Source organism: Varanus komodoensis, unplaced genomic scaffold (assembly GCF_004798865.1).
Source record: "Varanus komodoensis strain SLA01 unplaced genomic scaffold, ASM479886v1 scaffold16, whole genome shotgun sequence".
Classification (NCBI taxonomy): Eukaryota; Metazoa; Chordata; class Lepidosauria; order Squamata; family Varanidae; genus Varanus; species Varanus komodoensis.
This window is the reverse complement of record NW_025335468.1, coordinates 9,868,110-9,886,523: the sequence shown is the minus strand read 5'-3', so window position 1 is coordinate 9,886,523 and position 18,414 is coordinate 9,868,110. Positions and strand designations below refer to the sequence as shown.

The 18,414-nt window shown below is 38.3% G+C and overlaps 1 protein-coding gene and 2 non-coding genes across 7 annotated transcripts in view; all 3 read left to right on the top strand.

Moving 5' to 3' along the window:
* NAP1L4 (nucleosome assembly protein 1 like 4) overlaps positions 1-18,414 on the top strand; it is a 46,128-nt gene that overhangs the window by 3,598 nt on the left and 24,116 nt on the right. For 4 of the 5 annotated variants that reach the window (XM_044425635.1, XM_044425639.1, XM_044425637.1 and 1 more), the window contains exons 2-9: positions 722-787; positions 1,945-1,978; positions 3,826-3,881; positions 5,208-5,307; positions 7,063-7,204; positions 8,465-8,551; positions 10,180-10,311; positions 16,250-16,321. In XM_044425635.1, the coding sequence (XP_044281570.1) occupies positions 1,965-1,978; positions 3,826-3,881; positions 5,208-5,307; positions 7,063-7,204; positions 8,465-8,551; positions 10,180-10,311; positions 16,250-16,321 (603 nt within the window). In that variant the 5' untranslated portion in view covers positions 722-787; positions 1,945-1,964. The remainder of the gene's footprint in view (positions 1-721; positions 788-1,944; positions 1,979-3,825; positions 3,882-5,207; positions 5,308-7,062; positions 7,205-8,464; positions 8,552-10,179; positions 10,312-16,249; positions 16,322-18,414) is intronic. The other variant, XM_044425638.1, reaches the window with a different exon arrangement.
* Positions 7,501-7,626, top strand: LOC123021423. Its single transcript, XR_006414314.1, has one exon. It is a non-coding gene; the product is annotated as a small nucleolar RNA SNORA54 (small nucleolar RNA).
* Positions 8,814-8,939, top strand: LOC123021422. The gene has a single exon (XR_006414313.1). It is a non-coding gene; the product is annotated as a small nucleolar RNA SNORA54 (small nucleolar RNA).

Below are 18,414 nucleotides of genomic sequence, written 5' to 3'. Positions count from 1 at the left end.
ACATCTGGAGGGGTACCTGTTTCCCACCATCATTTAGGAGCTTGAATAAAGAATATCTCCAGTTGCCTAGAGGATCAAATGTATACAGGGGGGTTTTATTTTTGAACAGGCTAGTGAATATTTTCTGCTAATGCCAAATTTGAATGAAAAGTTCAAGTATAAATGAGGAAGTTTAATTTTAAATAAGCAGTCCACTCCCAGTTTTTAAGAGCTTGGGCAAAGGTAGCAATTGCATGTAGATAGGGAAAAATCAAAGTACTGACAAATCTCAAATGCCCTGATATCAGATAAATCTGGTTAATAATTCAAGAACAAGTCTCATCTTATAAATGAAAGGATTGCCTTCTACCCAAGCATGTTCTTAATGTTATATTTTATTAATGTTATATTGGCTAGATCCTGGTTTCTCATATCATTTCAGCTATTGATGCTTTTCAGAGGCTTTTCCATGGGACAATGTTTTCCAGTGTTGCTGTTAAGAGACTTCTAACAAACTTAGCATATTATGACAGTGTGATATAAAATCACTTTATTCATATTATAACAACTGTGTTTTGTTAGCTGTTAAGTTTAGTTTGTGACCACAGACCATGCAGAAAATCATAATAGGGTCTAAGTATAATCCTTTAAGATAACAGGATGACTTGGGCCACTTTCTGTGCATATTATCATTTTTATCAGTTATTTTTGCTCTCTGTATTTTTCTTTTCATTTTATGCAGTTCTAGTCTTTAGTGCCCCCCTACCTGGAGAACCAAGAGCATCATTTTAATAAGATTGGCCTATAGGTGAGTGCAAGCCACAGTTTGTTTGAAACCAAAAAGTAGATCTAGCTTGTCTCATACTCGAGAACTTGCTAATCTCCACAGCAGGAGTTGAATCCTGTAGATGTAATTAACCAAAGCCAAAAATACCTGTTTTTGGGCTAAATCAGTGTTGATACATGCCCCAAATTTGAAGAGGAGTTTAATTTGTGTGGTCTTTTGGCAGTAGCGGGCAACCAATATTCTTTGTGACTCTTCAGTATCACTAGATGTACAAAATTATAAATTATGGGCAAATATTAAATTGATTATGTAGTGTTTGGACTATTTAAAAAAGAAATGTCAATTCTAGTGATATTCAGTTTTCTGAATATTGAACCAATTTGAACCAATTTGTTAATATTTCAATGTTTACTGATTTAATTAAAAGGTTGATAAATATCCTTGTAATCATTCAGTTCTTCAGAAATCTTAGCACCAAAGTGTTTTTCTCCATGAAATATATGACATATACTTTATATTCTGTTCAATAAGTGATGTACTTAATGATGGGATTTAATGTGTTTAGTAACTCAAACACTGAGAGCCAGTGTGGTTTAGTGGTTAAGAGAGCAGGTCTTATTTCTAGTCCCCATTTCAGCCATGGAGTCAACTGGGTGACTTTAAGCTAGTCACAGACTCTCAGCCCAGCCTACCTCACAGGGTGGTTGTTGTGGGGATAAAATTGACAGCAGGAGGTGAATGATGTAAGCTGCCTTGAATTCTTAAAATCTAACAGTAAAATCTCTTACTTGTAGTTGAATTATGACATTTCATAAATGTTCTAAATTAAATTAATAGAAACTTAAAGATTCTATTAATGGCAGACATACCGTTCTGTAAATGGAAGGGATTCCAGTTCAGCATAGTTCCTTCTGCAAGGAAAAGATGGAGATGACTTCTGCCAAGTTCTACTGTATTTCTTGGAGAGCTGCTGAATGGGTTGGAGGACCCATTAGAATACTATTGGATGTGGTACTGGGAATTTCACAAAAAAGGAGGAACTGCTGAAATTGCCTTACCTGCACTGTTTTGATGCAGACTCTTGATTATGTCCCTTAATATGCAGTCATGGTCTTTTCATGTGTTATTTTCATAGGTTGTATAGGAATGCTTAAAATTATGTATATATTGTCTTGCAGGAGGATAAAAGAGCTTACAGATGGCAGATAATAGGTAAGTTCTCACTAGCCCATTTAAGTGGTAGTTATTTTGTTCCAAAAGAATTATTTGTGATCATAGAATATATGGATTCACAAATTGCAAAGCTTCAGTGTTTGTATAGTATTGTTTTTACAACAATTAGGGTTTTGAGTGCATTTGACTGTACAGTTCCTCTGGTTTTGCTTTTGATAAATGTTGCTTCTATTTTGCAGTAGTTTCATAAAATAGGTATTTTATGGTATTTATTCCCATTCTGTCAGTGGTTGGTTTGAGATTTCCTTAAATAAGAGTATGGTAAGAAATCTATTATACATTTGTTAGCTATTTCACAGGTAAAATCACTCTTACCTACTTTATCTGATATTATAGTTGAATCAGTCTCTGGTTCTCTGGGTGCATCCATTCTGCTCTGAGTTCCAGTTGTTGCAGCCTAACATTGATAAACTGCTTCAGAGAGCAGAGCAAGTTAACCAAGCCTGTTTGCCATTGTGGCTTTTCACATCTAGCAGAGAAGAGTTGACTAGGTGAAATACAGTGAATAATGGTGATCTCCTTGAGAGAGGAAGTACCATAAAGAAGGTGGTAGTGCAGCCACTTCTGGAACAATCTGCTTTAAGACTCAGGTGCCTCTTAGCAACTATCAGCCAGATAAAAAATTTGCCTTGAGCAAGAACCTGAGGGTGTTGGCAGGCCAGATTCTGGTGCAGGCATCAGGTTATCTAGACTCATTGTAATAGAGCTTGAGGCCTGATCTTTTAATACAGTAACCACCTTGGTCCCATTCTTAAAACAGGCTTGCTTACTTTTAAAAAGTGACCTCTGATGGGTTGGTATGTCAGCTGTGATCCTTTCTTGAACAGTCTTGCTGAGATTATCTATGTTCTGCTAATAAGCCTTTTGTATGACTGCAATCTGAAAGCTTTCAGATTGGGAAATTTCAGTTACCTTAGAATGCAATGGCTGTCATTTTGTCGGGTGTTGCTTTCTCATCGACTTAAAAGAACTACATAGAGTGCTTACTCACTTCTGAGTACAATTCATACTCTTGGTACTTATCTTTTAAAGCCCTAAATACCTGGAACTAATGTATTTGAATGAGCGCCTCCTCTTTTCCCAGCCTGCCATGATCATCAGCTGATGCCTTTCTCTAAATATCTCTTCCATCAGAAGTGAGGTTTGTTAGATAAGGGGAAGGGTGTTTGGCAACACACTTTTGGTGTATGCTTCCTGTGCAGGAATGCATGACACCAAATTCAATGGTACCAACAAAACCTTTAAAAAAATTTACCCACTCATCTGAAAACATTTTTACTATGATTTTAATTTTCCTGTTATCTGATCATGGCTTTGTGTACACCACAAATTCTTGCTCTATTACTTATAGTAGCCATGCTCCAGTTTGGCAACCTATGTGCTGAATCATTGCATAGTAACCAGACATAATGTACTGGGGAATTGCCAGTGCATGTATTGCAAGGATTTCAGTGTATCTACATCTCAACCAAAAAATGCTGTCAAATATCAATTTGATATTTGCACAGTAGTTTTGTGACAGTTATTATTTCTTTAATTAGGAATATCTAGAATGTCCACTACAGTTGAAAGTCAGTGAAATTTCCTTAGCAAGCAGTCTGAGAATAAAGTGTGTGTTGTGGGTAATGTTTGTGTTCTGGGAACTCAGTATAATGGGACTGATAACACCTTAAGTTTTTCTCCTAGCACAGTGAGATTTAATATTTGATTTTTAGCAATCCACATTGTTGGTAATGGAAAGTACTTGCATTATTTTAAACATGTCTGTTTAGTAAAGTTTGAGTGCTGCACTTGTTCAAGCATATGTTTCAAATATGTTTTTGCAGTAAAACAGAAGATACTGCCTCAGATTCTGTGGAAGGTGCTAAAGGTGACAAAAAAGGTAACAGATTGAAAATATTTTAGAGCATAAAATATCCATCCTTTTCATTCTGTATTTTGTGTTTGGCTCATTCCTGCATCTGTCTCCAGTGGGGTAAAAGGCCTGATGGCAGAGACGTGGATGAATAAATCTAGTGAGCAAAACTATTGGGTTGAAGATTTAGCGACTGCATACTTTGTCGATCTTTGGAGAAGCATGCTTTCACCCACTGTTATAATTGTAAAGCTTTGCTAAGGACTTCTTTGTTTGTAGCATATAGCAGGGCATACTTGATGACAAGTGCTTGGTATAAAATTTCTCCAGAGTTACCTTCACCATGTTTCTCTTCCTGCCCCAAGCAGCCTTGCTGGTAAGAAGAGTAAATGTTAAAACCTCCCCCTTCCCCCATTGATCTTAACTTCAGGATTGCTAAAGAAAATGTAGATAAGTTGATTGTAAGATAAGAAAATGTAGGTAAATTGATTAGCTTTTGAACATAGACTCCATTTTCTATTTTAAAGAACTCAAGGTAGCTTACATCATTTTCTTCCTCTTGCTCTCAATCTTGTGCCCACAACAACAACCCCGTGAGGTGGATTGGGCTGAGAGTCTGTGACTAGCCCAAAGTTACCCAGTAAGCTCCATGGCTGAGGGCTAGAGTCCCAATCACATGCTTTTAACCACTATACCACACACAGATCCACTTCATGCTCTTTGATGTTTTCAGGTGAATTCTGCAAATCATTAGCTACTGTCTACAAAAAGTACCAGCACTAATTAAGCCCTTCATAGAAAAGGAACTTTGCCAGCATTGCTGGGTTTGGATAGGCAGGCATGTCACTTTGCTTCCTTGCTTTATTCCGTCCTGTGAGCTGAAAAACTCTGGAAATACAACATCGTCACTATAATGCACAGACCTTTCTTGGTGGAAGATACATATAGTGTATGAGTTTTCTTTCCATCATAAACAAGCACACGATAGCTGCAATATTATGTTTTCAGGCTTGGGTCTGATTCCCTAGAGTGCATTCCTTGTCTGTTGAATGCAACACGAAAAAAGCCACAAATTTGAATGAGTATCCACAGCTGTTTTAAGACTGAATTTGAAATAAATACCATTGAAGGAATAAAACTACATTTCATGTCATTTTATCTTCTTCACTTGCATTTTCCATTGCTTGAATTTTTTTCTAGTTAGGTCCTGTTTTGCTATTTTGGAAGCACAGTACTGCATGAGCTACAGTTAAAATTCTTGTTTTGAATACATAGAATTGTTTCCAAAATATGTTAAAAGTATGTAGTTCACTTAATAGTCTGTTTTCTTACATTCTCTTGCTTTTCTTACAGAAAAATTAGCAGATCAAGTAATGCAGAATCCACAAGTCTTGGCAGCTTTGCAGGAGCGACTTGACAATGCACCTCACACTCCTTCCAGTTACATAGAAACGTAAGTGTGAGAAACATGACCTGTCCCAAGCTGGAAATACAGGGGTTCAGAAATGCACCTCTTGTTCTTAAGAAATCATCCTGAGAGCAGGGCATGCTCCAGACCTGCTCCAGCCTTTAATAGAAGGACAGGGTTTTTCCCTGGAGATGTATGGAAAGCATTGAGAAGAGTTGGTGCAATGTCAGATATTTAGATCCTGCCATAAACTGAGAGAGGGGTAGGATTAGGGTTGGATATATAAGTTGATTAGCTACCAAGGATACGCAGTGTGAACTCTCATCAAAGTGTAACCAAAGTGAAGGGAAAGCCATTTGTTTTTGAATAATTGATACAGTGCTATCCTATTTTTTCTATTAGTGGTACAAGACTACCACTTTTTTTTGTAATTTAAAATAATGAGGGGTGTGGATAAGCATTTCTGGTAATTGTATTTATTTATTGTAGAATATAAATGTAAACTCAAGGTGGCATTCATGGTTCTTTCAGCAGTTTATCTTCACAACAGTCTTGTGTAGTAGGTTTGGATGAGAAACATTGGACTCATACAAGGACACCCAGTAAGCTTTGTGGCTCATTAGGGTACAGAGCATTTCTGTTTGAAGTAAACTGCTGTGTCTCATGTAGACATTCATATCTTTATATTTGTTGGATCTAGTATTACTTATTGGATCAAGCTCCCTAGTTTTATATTAAGTGCAACATCTTATGGCAATGTAGTCTAATTATTTTATGCAAAAGCAGTTTGTTCCATCTCTTGAATAACTACTAAGTTAACCAAGCAACCCCTATTTCTTGTGTGGTGACAATGAACATTTCTCATACCTTCTTTCCATAAGGTTTTTAATGTAAAAAATTCCTGCTTTTTAAAGTTATGGTCATAAATACATTATCTATTACCCCAACTACTTCAGTTATCACTTCCTGTTCTTTTTGCATTTCTGGTACCATTTCAGAGGTGGTGTGGCCAGAAATGTATGCACTTGTATTAAGTGGAGGTTACTGTATTGTGATTGAATTGGGTTTTTCCCTTGTTTTCACTGTTTTTGACTTTGGGCTAAGCCTACTTCCCCTTCTTCACCCCATAGTTGCCTTTGAATATTGAGGTGATTTTGAGTCTTTATCTCAGCTGTCTGGCATTAACTCTTTAAGATTGTAAGGGGCAGGTCACATAGCCCAGCTATGCTGCTCTTCCAGGGATTATTAAACAGGTAAAAGCCAGCCTCAGCAGCATAAAATAACTTACATGTGTATATTCCCTTCACCTGTAGTAATTTGTACCACCTCATGTATGGAGTCAGATGAAATCTTAAAGCCTTACAGGACTAACACTTTCAGTAAGCATATACTGTAACTCTAAATGTAACTCTAAACTCTACTTCTGGTAGACGAAGCCAATTTGTCCACTGTGTGTATGAGTGAGAGAGATAGGGGGTTAGATTGTATTTTCACTGCTGCTCCACTCTACCTTCCTCTGTTGAATTACCTACTTTAAATGGAGGGAGGGGGAAATCCAGGATCAGTCAGATAATACATATATTGAAAGCTCACAGGTTTGTGTGAGCTCCTGTGAGCTTTCAAGTTCTCCAGAACTCTTCAGTGGGTTAGGTAGTATTAAAAAACAAACTAGAGGCAGTTGCCTTTAGGGGCTTTTTGTAGCACTTGGAGGTAAGATGCTAAAAGAAAATAAGTTACTGAAATTGAGTAGAGGACACTGAATGCTGTTGCTGCATACATTTTAAATAACTTTATTTCTAGTTTACCAAAAGCAGTGAAAAGAAGAATTGATGCCTTGAAACAGCTTCAGGTGAAATGTGCCCATATAGAAGCTAAATTTTATGAAGAAGTTCATGATTTAGAGAGAAAATATGCAGCCCTCTATCAGCCTCTCTTTGATAAGGTAAGGGGTGGAGAGTATGGGGCATCTAAAGTTTACTTATAATCATTCACTAATACTAGTTAGAAAGCTTTCTTATTTGGCCAGTGAAACAACTCTTACAATTTCTGAGGAAGTTCAAATTAGGCAGAATTAGACAAAGTACTGTTGTTTCATATACTGTATAATTCTAATTGATAGTGCTCTAATTGATACTGCTCTAGTAAGAGCTGTCAGAAGAATTTGTATGAAGCCATTTTAAGGGTTCTCAAGGCCTTGCTTTTATATTGCTGTCTTTATATTGGCAAAAAGATAGTGATTTGCACTGTTCGTAACCTGTATACAGTCTCTTCTGCTTATGGGTTCCATTCCAGTGCTACAGTAACATCCAAGATAAGAAAAAGCTGGCTATTTCTGCCTGTGTCTTTGCTATTTTGGTTACATCATTTGTTAATTAAAAGGGATGTGATACTATCTCCATGCCTGGGTTTCAAGGCATGATGTTCAATTTAATATGACATATTATTTGGTATTTGCTATCTGTTACAGCTGACAGATTGATTCTTACTGCATCTGCCAGATTCTTTCCTCTCAACACTGTGGTTTTGCCACTCTCCAAGTCATGTCAAACAATCAGTACTATCAGTAACTTCAGACAGCTTGCAAAATTGGCTATCTTCCTGTGCTCTCAAAGTGTCATTCTTCCATACTGTTTAATTCTTACGTTTAGCTTTCTGTTATGCAGCTGTCACTTATAGGTACTTTATGAATCAATTTTTAGGGTTTCCAAGGCCTAGACAGTAATGTGCTAGTTTTGTGTGTATAGACTAAAGGGAGATGAAAACGACAGGTAAAATTGCCCTCTTAAGTCAGAATAACAGACTAGTAACATGGTCCTATTGATTCTGGTCATGTTTATGTTTCAGCAGGAACATAGCTGCAACCTTCCTTTACCTTTTTTTGGGAGTAAGACAAGTGTTTTTGTGTAGGGTTTTTAACTTAAAATAGTAATAAAAGTACAGCTAAGTGTTGGTTCTAGTATTTACCGGAAGACCAGTTCTGTTTTAAATATTACTAATTTAAGATAAATTAACTTGCAAATGTTAGAGGTGCAAAATGAAGACTATTCCTGGTACTTCTGAATATGTAGATGATATAATTACCAAATTTAATTGAGAAGACACTAGGTACTACTGTTCTCAGTTTTCTGTAGCACTCATGTTCTTGTTGGGTAACCTTAATATGTTCTAATGTTGCCTCAATTTTTATGCAACTCTTGCACAGAGAAGGGATTTTATCATTGGTAGTGCTGAACCTACAGATGCTGAAGCAGAGTGGCACAGTGAAAATGAGGAAGAAGAAAAATTAGCTGTGAGTAAAAAATTAATTTAAAGACAGAATTAGTAAGATAATTTAAGATATGATCTTTATGTTTTCTATAAACTATACTAATTGAACGACTACAATAAAATAAGACACATCTCTTGGCAAAACACATTAGGAGGCTTTATCAGTATGGGTGAGTAGGATAATTTGAAAGGTTTTCCTTTTTTGGAATAACTTGTTCCAGAAGTTTGCCTGATGGAACAGAACTATATGAAAAAGTTCTGTTTCAGTACTGTAATGTAGTGATTTGCACTGTTCGTAACCTGTGGACAGGCTTTTCTGCTAATGGGTTCCATTCCAGTGCTATAGCAATACCCAACGTAAGAAAAAGTTGGCTGTTTCTGCCAATGTCTTCTCTATTTGGGTAACACTCACCCCAAAATGGTATGGTGAAAAGGGTTGGTGGGAAAGAGTCAGATGAACTTTATTGAAGTTTGACTGCTGTTTTGGCTGATACCCCTCCTCTGCAGTGGGTATATCACACTCCACTTAAAGTCTTGTTATATCAGTATTTCCTGTCTAAGCATCAAGGCTGAAAGACTGATTCAGACTGTGTCCGCCACATTCTTTCCTCTCTCAACACTGCCACTTCAAACAGTCTTAGTGTGGGTGCTGTATTTTGGTGTTCCATCCATGCATTTTCCTTTCCCATTATCTATTGTTTGTGCTACATCCTCTAGTTCTATTTACCAGAAATCAGCAACACAGAATTATTCATGTTGTAGGATAGCACAGCTGAGGAGCAGAGGGAAAACTGTGATAAAACAAAACTGTAGTCCCTTAGCTAGGCAAAGAAAAGGCCATATGCACTTAGCCTCCCAGCACCTCCCCTTGAGGGTTGTTTCTGCTTTCATTGAACTAGCAGCAGTAACACAAGTCAAATTTTGAACTTTTTAATTAAACCTTGATTTTTTTCTTGTTTAACGTTATTTTTACATATGTGTGTCTGTGTTATATGTTTATACATTTGTATGAATATGGTTTCTATAATACATTTTAGAGTTTTAATCCTTAACTGCCCAGAGAGCTTCAGCTATTGAATTGTCAGAAATGTAATGAAATTAAATGAACATCTAAAATACTTGACGCTGATTTCTTCTGCCAGCTATTATCTCCTTCACAAAAATGCTGCCTGTCACAATACAGGGACATAAAGGAGTACTTAAAATAACTCACAAGTTTTAATAATCAGTTGTTTCATTTCATTTAGCATGCACATTGTATGCTGAATCCCTAACAAAGTTATTGGGCTTATAGCTCTAACCAGCTAGAACTTAGCTTCACAGTGCTGGTTAGGGTTAGGGCTTTAGTAGTGGAGGGAAGGAGAAAGAACATCATATCTGTGTACCTTGGGAATCCCTGGAATATGTAGAAACTGCTTCCTTGTTTTGAGGTGGTTCTGTTTCACTTCCAAATTAGTAAGTACACAACCTACTCTAAATATAGTAGTGATTGATTACTTTTCATAATGGAATGACAGCTGGTGAGCATTAAGACAATTGTGAAAATACTTAACAAAGTTCTTACAGCTTTAAGAAAGCAGGGATATATTTCAGTAGTTTCTAGACTAACACTTTTAAAGTAATCTAAGTGTATCTCTCTTCTGTTTCTAGGGAGACCTGAAAAATAAAGTAGTAATAGAAGAAAAAGAAGCAGGAGCAGCTGAAGAGACAAACCCCAAAGGAATCCCAGATTTTTGGTTCACAATATTTAGAAATGTAGATATGCTGAGTGAATTAGTACAGGTAATGGATTAAAATGATTTTAAGTGTGTTACAAGTTATGCCATCTCGTTTTAAATATTAAATGTCACTTTAATGAGATTTAATATTTGTCAGACATCTGGTATTTGAGTCTTTAGTTGCTAAAAGGCAGGTGTTTTCAAGAAAAACTTTGTTGTGGTTTGATTAGGCAGTTCCCTTTTAAAAGTCATTATTTTTGTTTTCATTAGGAAATGCTTTAGTTCAGCCTGAAGAACTGCACCCATTCTTACAGATGTTTGATTCTGCCATGGTTACACATTGCCTTAGTTACATCCCATTTAGACTACCGTACAGTACAGTTCTATGTGGGACTGTCTTTGAACATGTTTAGAAACTTCAGCTGGTTCAGAGTGTTATGGCTAGACTGTTGACTATGGCCAATTACAGGGAGCACATGACACTTTTGTTACAGCAAATTCACTGGCTGCCAGACTATTTCTAGGCTCAGTGTGAAGTGTTGTTTATAACCTATGAAGTCTTATACACTTTGTGACTGGGCTGCCAGAAAACCCACATTTTCCTGTATGAATTTGCCTGGTTTTTAAGATCTTTGTAGGAGGTCTTTCTCTGTCTTGCTGCCATTGGGGGTGAATCAGATGGGAAGCATGAGAGGGCATTTTTACCAGGCTGTAGAGCTCCCTGCCATGAAAAGTTAGGTGGCTCCCTCTCTGATGTCCTTTTGCAGGCAGGCAAATATGTTTTTGTTCAGGCAAGCCTTAGACATATAAGCTGGTCTTTTCTGGAATCAGATTTTAATTGGGTGTTCCTATTCTGTGTTTTTTAAATTGAATTCTATGGATCTTTTTAATGATGAATTTTAATGAAGATTTTGATGTTTAACCTGTAATTTATTATTATTCACTGCCTAGAATAAGGATGTGTGAGGAATTTGATAGTAATCTGAAGATCAGACAGAGTTTCATGAAATGGTCTCTCAGACTCTGGCTGATTAGCCCCATGCTGGTTTCAACTTACTGTTGCATGCTGCCAGTTCATGGACATCCTTCTCGAAGACAGGCTGCAGTTTGTACATTAAAAGGGTGAAGAAGATGCATCAAGAAAATTTGTCCATATTTGTTCAAAATTTGCACAGTTCTTGAATTTCAGTAGTTAGCAGAGCTATCCTTATAGCTGTCTGCTGTGCAGAAGAAAAACATGAAATTGCAGTAAGAGTAAACATGTCTGGGGAACAGTCTTTCAGTCAGATTCTAGGCACCTGCTTTCCCATGAGTTTGGATCTTGTTCTAGACCAGGGGTCCTCAAACTTTTTCAAGTGGGGGCCAGTTGAAAGGCGGCAGGGACGGGCATGGGCCGGTGAGGCAGTGGTGGGTGTGCGCAGCAGCTTGCTTGGAGATCTCCCAGCGAATCCAAAACCATCTCCAAGTGAGCAACCCACTACCTCGCGCATGCGCGGTAAGGCGGGCAGCAGCGGGCACAGGCACGGGGAGTCCAAAACCTCTGAGGCGGGCCAGATAAATGGGCGAGGCGGGCCAGATAAATGGGCATGGCGGGCCAGATGCGGTACGCGGGCTGTAGTTTGAGGACTCATGGTCTAGACTCCTGCTTGCCACAGAGAATGAATCTACTCAAGCTATTCAGTAATTAAATTTTACAGAATTCATTGCAAGAAGATGTAGTCAGTGCCACAAACATACATGGCTTTAAAAGGAATTAGGCAAATTAATGGAGGACAAATCTTTTCGCCATGGTAACTAAATGATACCTCTGGATACCAGATGCTGGATGCAAACAATGATGTTAAGGGACAGTACTTTTTACTTTCATGGTCCTTGGATGTCTCTAAATCATGGCTGGCCGTTGCCAGAAATAATATGCTACTCTCTTCCAACAGGGCACTTAAGCCTAATGTGGTGATAGCCAGGAGTTCTGCTGCCTTACCTCTAGCATTTTGAACAGTCTTCAGGAACTGTGTTTTGAGAAGCATGTTAGGCTCTTTTAATACTATGCCCATTTCTCGTGGCTTGCTCTGTAGACTTCTTACTTACTTACATACATACATACATTTATTTATTTATTTATTTATTTGCCGCCCTATTCGCAAAAAGCCTCAGGACGGCTTACAACATAAAATAAAATATAACATAAATAAAATTCCCAGCCCACACTGGCTGCAGTTAAAAACATAGAAAAGACAATATTAAAACTTACTAAAATATCACTGGAATAAAAAGGTCTTAACCTGGCGCCGAAAAACAAGTAACAACGGCGCTAGGTGGACCTCTCTGGGGAGCGCATTCCACATCAGCCTTGATTTAGGGTCACTTGGAGACATGGTTTGCTATACGTTTCTTTAAAAGTTTTAGCTATGACTCAGCCATTCCAGTTGGCTTTATTTAATGTACTCTGTTCTCATACTTGACTGTTCCTGGAGGACTGTTTACTTAAGTAAAGGAGTTGTCTTTAGTTCCAAAGGATCTAAAGACCCCATGCCTATGCTCACTTGAATCAAGTTGCACATAGTCATGGCTCAGATTAAAAGGAAACTGTCAGAAAAGCCTTTTTTTAACTACTTAGTGATAAAGAAACCTTTCTCCTTTAGGCACCATCCTTGATAGCCAATTACTATCATCTCTGCCTGATCAGTTGTGAAGTGGTATTTTGTATGATTATGCTGGAGTAAGTCCCATATTGAAGGTCATTCACATGGCTAGACTTATGGATACAGGAGTCCTTCATTTATCCTAAGGTTGTTCTGTTGTAGCTCATTGTTTACACATTGGGAGGAAAGGCCTATGATGCTTATGGTATTCTCTTAAAATCTAGGAAAAGTGACTAGTGGTATAAAGAGTCTGCTAACAGAGTGTACTTGAGCGCTCCCCCCCCCCCCACTATTAAGTTATGTCAAGCCGGAGGTCTTGAATGATTCATTGTTCCCCCATTCCATCATTCTGAAGATCTCCAGAATGAATTAGGCATGGATCTTAAGCCCCAAACAGCTTTTACTTATTTTATTAGTACCCCACCTTTCTACCAAAATGTGTCATTCAAGGAGCCTTACAGAAACAATTAAAATTGATTAAAACAAGAAAGTTGTGTTAAAGTAGAATGCAAATAAAATTCAGAAAAATATTATTCAACATTGGCAAGTATGGAGCAGCTAAAGGCATTACCTTTATTGCAGGCAAGGAGAGACTTCCCTTTTTGCCCTTTAAAGGAGAACACTTAAAGGTTGCCACTGCTTTTTCCACTAGTGCAGCAGAGGTCACACTTCACTGTTTGAACCACTGGGAAGGGTCAAATAGAATCAAGAACATGACTAATTTTTATTTGTTTGCTGAGCAGGGATCCATGACTTGCCATGTGTTTTTCAGTTGTCCTTTGATCCTTACCTCTCATTTATATTTCTTTATTTATCCATGTATTTATAGGCCTCCTATAACTGCTGAGGGTTTCCTAGGTGGATTACAATACATAAAACATATTAACAAAGTAAAACATTAGAACCAATTAAAACACAACTAATTAAAACCTCTATGAAAGCAATATTAAAGGGCCACAGCATTCAGGCTAAGTGTTAAAATTTTTCCTAAAATGGTATGTCTTTGCCAAATGCCGAAAGGAAAATAAAGATGACACCAGGCAAATTTCCCTAGGGAGGGAGTTCCAGAGATGGAGAGCAGCAGCAGAACAGGCCCTTTGCCTAGTTGCCACCCCTCTTATCTCCCTGAGGGGTGGTTCTCGTAGAAGGGCCTTCTGAGCTGATCTTAGGGGGCGAGTAGGTATATAAGGGTGCAGATGGTCCTTTAGATAGCCGGGCCCCAAGCTGTTTATGGCTTTATATGTCAATACAAGCACCTTGAATTGGGTCCAGGCCAAAACTGGTAGCCTGTGAAATTCTTTCAGAACTGGTGTTATATGGGCTGCTCTAGAAGTACCAGTCACTAACTGAGCAGCTCAATTCTGTACCACTTCGAATTTCCAGAACATCTTCAAGCACAGCCACATGTAGAACACATTACAATATTCTATTTTGGAGTTACCAGAGCATGGGTAACTATCTTCAGGTTCCCACTGTCTAGGTAGTAGTGGAGCTGGAAAATCTGCAGCTGGAAAAAGGCATTCCTAGACACTGAGTCCACCTGATATTCCAGGGACAAACTGGGGTCCAGGAGCATCTCCAGACTGCAGACCCTGTCCTTTAGGGAAAGTGTGACCCCATCCAGGACAGGGTAGTGCCCTCCTAACCTATCAGAGGTCCCCCCACCAATAGTACTTCTGTCTTACTATTAAGCCTCAGTTCATTGACCCTCATGCAGTCCATTATCAAGCTCAGGCCCCTGCTCAGAATGGCAACAGCCTCACCTGGATTAGAGAAAAAGGAGAGGCAGAGCTGAGTATTGTTAGCATATTGCTGACTCCTCAGCCCCAAACCTCCAGATGGCCTCTCCCAGTGGTTTCATGTAGATATTAAACAGCATGGGGGGCAGTACAGAGCCCTGCAGAACCCTATGATGCGACTGCCATGGGGTAGAGCAACTGTCCCCTGGCATCACTTTCTTGACCTGGTCAGCCAGGTAGGAGCAGAACCACCACAAACTGGTGCCACCCACTCCTAACCTGTCCAGCCTGTCCAGAAGGACACCATGATCAATGGTGTTGAAAGCTTCTAAGAGATCAAGGAGAACCAACAGGGTCACACTCCCCCATCCCTCTCCCTGCACAGGTCATCGTACAGGGTGACCAAAGCATCTACATCCTGTACCCAGGCCTAAAACCCAATTGAAATGGATCCAGATAATCCAAATCCTCCAAGAGTACTTGAAGCGGCTGAGCTACCACCCACTCCAACACATTGCCCAGAAATGGAAGGTTGGAGATGGGACAGTAGTTATCCCTGGATCTAGGTCTGGCCTTTTTAGAAGTGGCCTAACCTCTGCCTCCTTCAATGGGACAGGGACCACTCCCTCTTTCAATGACAACCTCTTGGACCCAGGGCCGAACCTTATCCACAGGCCTGCCTTCCAGCCAAGTTGGGCATGAGTCAAACAGGCATGTGCTTAATCAGACAGAGCCAAGCACCTTGTCCACATCCTTAGGTCGCAACAACTGAAACTCATGCAATGATGACACATAAGGTGGCACACTGGACACTTCCAAAGGTTGATGTATACAAACAGAGTCAAGCTCCTAATGGATCTGAGCAATTTTTCCCTCAAAGTGCTGCGCAAATTTGTCACAACGAGCCATCAAGGGCTCTAGGCTTCATCTGGGTTCTTAGAGGCTTCATTTCCATATTAGCACTTATCATTTAACAAGGATCAAATATTACTACCTCAATAATTACTGGCTCTAAAGATGGAGGTGCCTTTTATCTAATCCCTGGCAGTCTTTCTTCAAAGAACCTGCCTCCTAGTGGATAGAGAGGAGAGCAACCAGTGTTTGGGCCTCTGCTTAGAAAGCAAGTGGATGAATTCACAGTTAAGTCAAATTATGTTCTTTGTTCTCTTTTCCTGCCCTTCATCCCAATATTAGCATTGCCTTTAGAAGGTACTTGGAACTTAATATTTGCTTTGCATACCTGATACCTTTTCTCCTTTTGGGATTCGTGTCTCACCTATATGTTTCCCTGTTTCCATCTATTGTTGTTCTTTTTCTTCCCTGGCTTAATCTGTGAGCAAGGACTGTATATGGCACTGTATTTTGTGAACACAGAGTTCTTACCCACATTTCACTTAGTGTTTTAAAAATAATTATCCAGTTACCATACTGGTGGTTATAACAGTATGCAATCTTCTGTATCACACAGCATTTAATCAGAATAAAGTTGGCTTGAGGATTGTTACAAAAACAATGGCTAAAACGATGCATGATTGTAAGAACTATGCTGGATAATTTTATAATTCTTAAATGATGTAAGATATGTATTTCATCTTGCTAACAAGTTTCCTTTTATATTTAGGAATATGATGAACCAATTTTGAAGCATCTGCAGGATATCAAAGTGAAATTTTCTGAGCCAGGACAGCCTATGGTTTGTACTGTTTAACTTTTAGAAATAATATTGAGGGATGTGGTGGGCACTAGTGATTTTAGTGTGGAGGCATTCAAATTTTATCTTACTCTATCAGGTTAATGAATATAAGCTTTGCAGTCCTGCTTCCCATGGTTCACTTTTGTATTGGAGCAGTCTTTACGAAATACAGTAATGATAGTAGCACCACCTACTGCTACTGATACCTGATGAAAAAAGACCATTTCAAATCTGGTCTGTATGTTTGAATGTCTTTTGAGCTACTTTGAAATATGGTCTCATTCATGGAGCTAAGGTGATGTTGGCCTTTCCTAGTCTTTCAGTTGGAGTGTTAAATTAGGCCTTTATTAATACTTTAAATATTGAATTTTCATTAAGTTGTCTCTTGGAGTTATTTATTTGTTTATTGCATTTAAATACCATCCCAATAGCCCAGAGGGCTCTCTGGGTGGTTTACAAACATTAAACATTATTTCTGTAGAGCTGTATGCAAATGAAATCTAAAGTAGCTAAAATTATTTGGTCAAATATGTATTTCAGGATAAAAGAAGCTATTTCAGTCATAAACTTTTTATCTTGACTAGATCAGCCTTTATACCAAGTTCTGTACTTCATTAACCCAGCTTATGGGAGTATGAACATGGTCTAAGTTGTCTGGCCCATTACTGACTGCTAAGTAGCACTACATGACTACACTTTCATTGGGCAGATCCCTCATCATTATCTGTCTCTCTTCATATATGTTTAGTCTTGTCTATTGGATTTAATTTTCCTTTGAGATTATTTAAGCCTTTCAAGCCAGTGGATCCTATCAGCTGTTGTAAATACTTGGATTCTTTTTTTTAGCAAACGTAAACCAGTTCATAAACAATTATGCAGTAAGTTGTCCTGTGGTGCCCATCTCCCCCCTTCTATTTTAAAGAAATATAACTTACAGGGTTCAAATTACTTCTGTTGAACTGAAAGGAAAGTAGAAAAATACCTAAGCTTAGTTGTGTTTCATGAGTAGCTTCAATTGCATCAGTTTGCACAACATGAAAACCCCACACTCACAGTTGAAAATGAATTGAATATAACTTGTTGTTGAACTAAGTTGTATGAACCCAGCTATGCCAACAAACCATTTTTTTTGTTAACCACAAACAACGTAGACTTTACAACCCAGCAACCAACCATGGTTTGTCTTCATGGGTGGCTTGAGATTAACAACTGTGGTTTGCTAACATAGCTAGTTCATATAACTAATAGTATGAATACAATGAAGGATATGAGTTGCCTTTTTAATATGAAGAAGTGCAGCAGGAACTAACTTGAGTATTATAAATTGAAATGTACAGCTAGAACAAACACTCATACAGCATCCTGTTGCTCTTCAAAGTATGCCAAATTCATTAACATGATGCACCAAGCTAGTTAGGGAACTAAACTATATTTGCAAATTCTGTCAGATCATGTCTTGGGTTATAAGCTCTTTGTGGTTTGCCTGTTCTATTTTTGGTACAGTGGCTATTCAAGTTATAAAGTTGCAGTTCATTGGGTTAGAGCAGAATCTTGAGATTTGATTTTGGATTTATATTGCATTGCAAGATTCACAGTACATCAGGAAAAAAGTTGCCAGTTTTCTAGAACAAGAAAACAGTTCCTGCCTGTTGAATGAGCACTTCAATAGAAAACAGCACTTAGTACCCATAGAGAGCTTTTTTTCTCCTAGCCTCAGGGCTACCTGAGCATCATGGCAGTAGCAAGTAGATGGAAGAAGTGGCAGCTGTGCAAATGTATGGAGAATGTGCTGGATGACCAGCTTTAAACTATTTGTTTAATTGCAGTATAAATGAATGGCATGTTAATTATCTCTCTCAATCAGCTATAGAAATTGTTTAACTTTTAAGAGAATCTGATGCATTTGCCCCTACTTGTCTGCCTTTCTTAGCTGTTCTTCAGTTGTTGATGATTGAGGCACTTGCATAATCCTGACCAAGTAAGAATAATTTTGACAGGCTACAAAAGTAGAAAAACAGTATCCATACTTGATGGTAGTGTGTTTGTGATCAAAAGCATATAATGATTTTTCCTTTCTCATTTTGTGTGAAGTG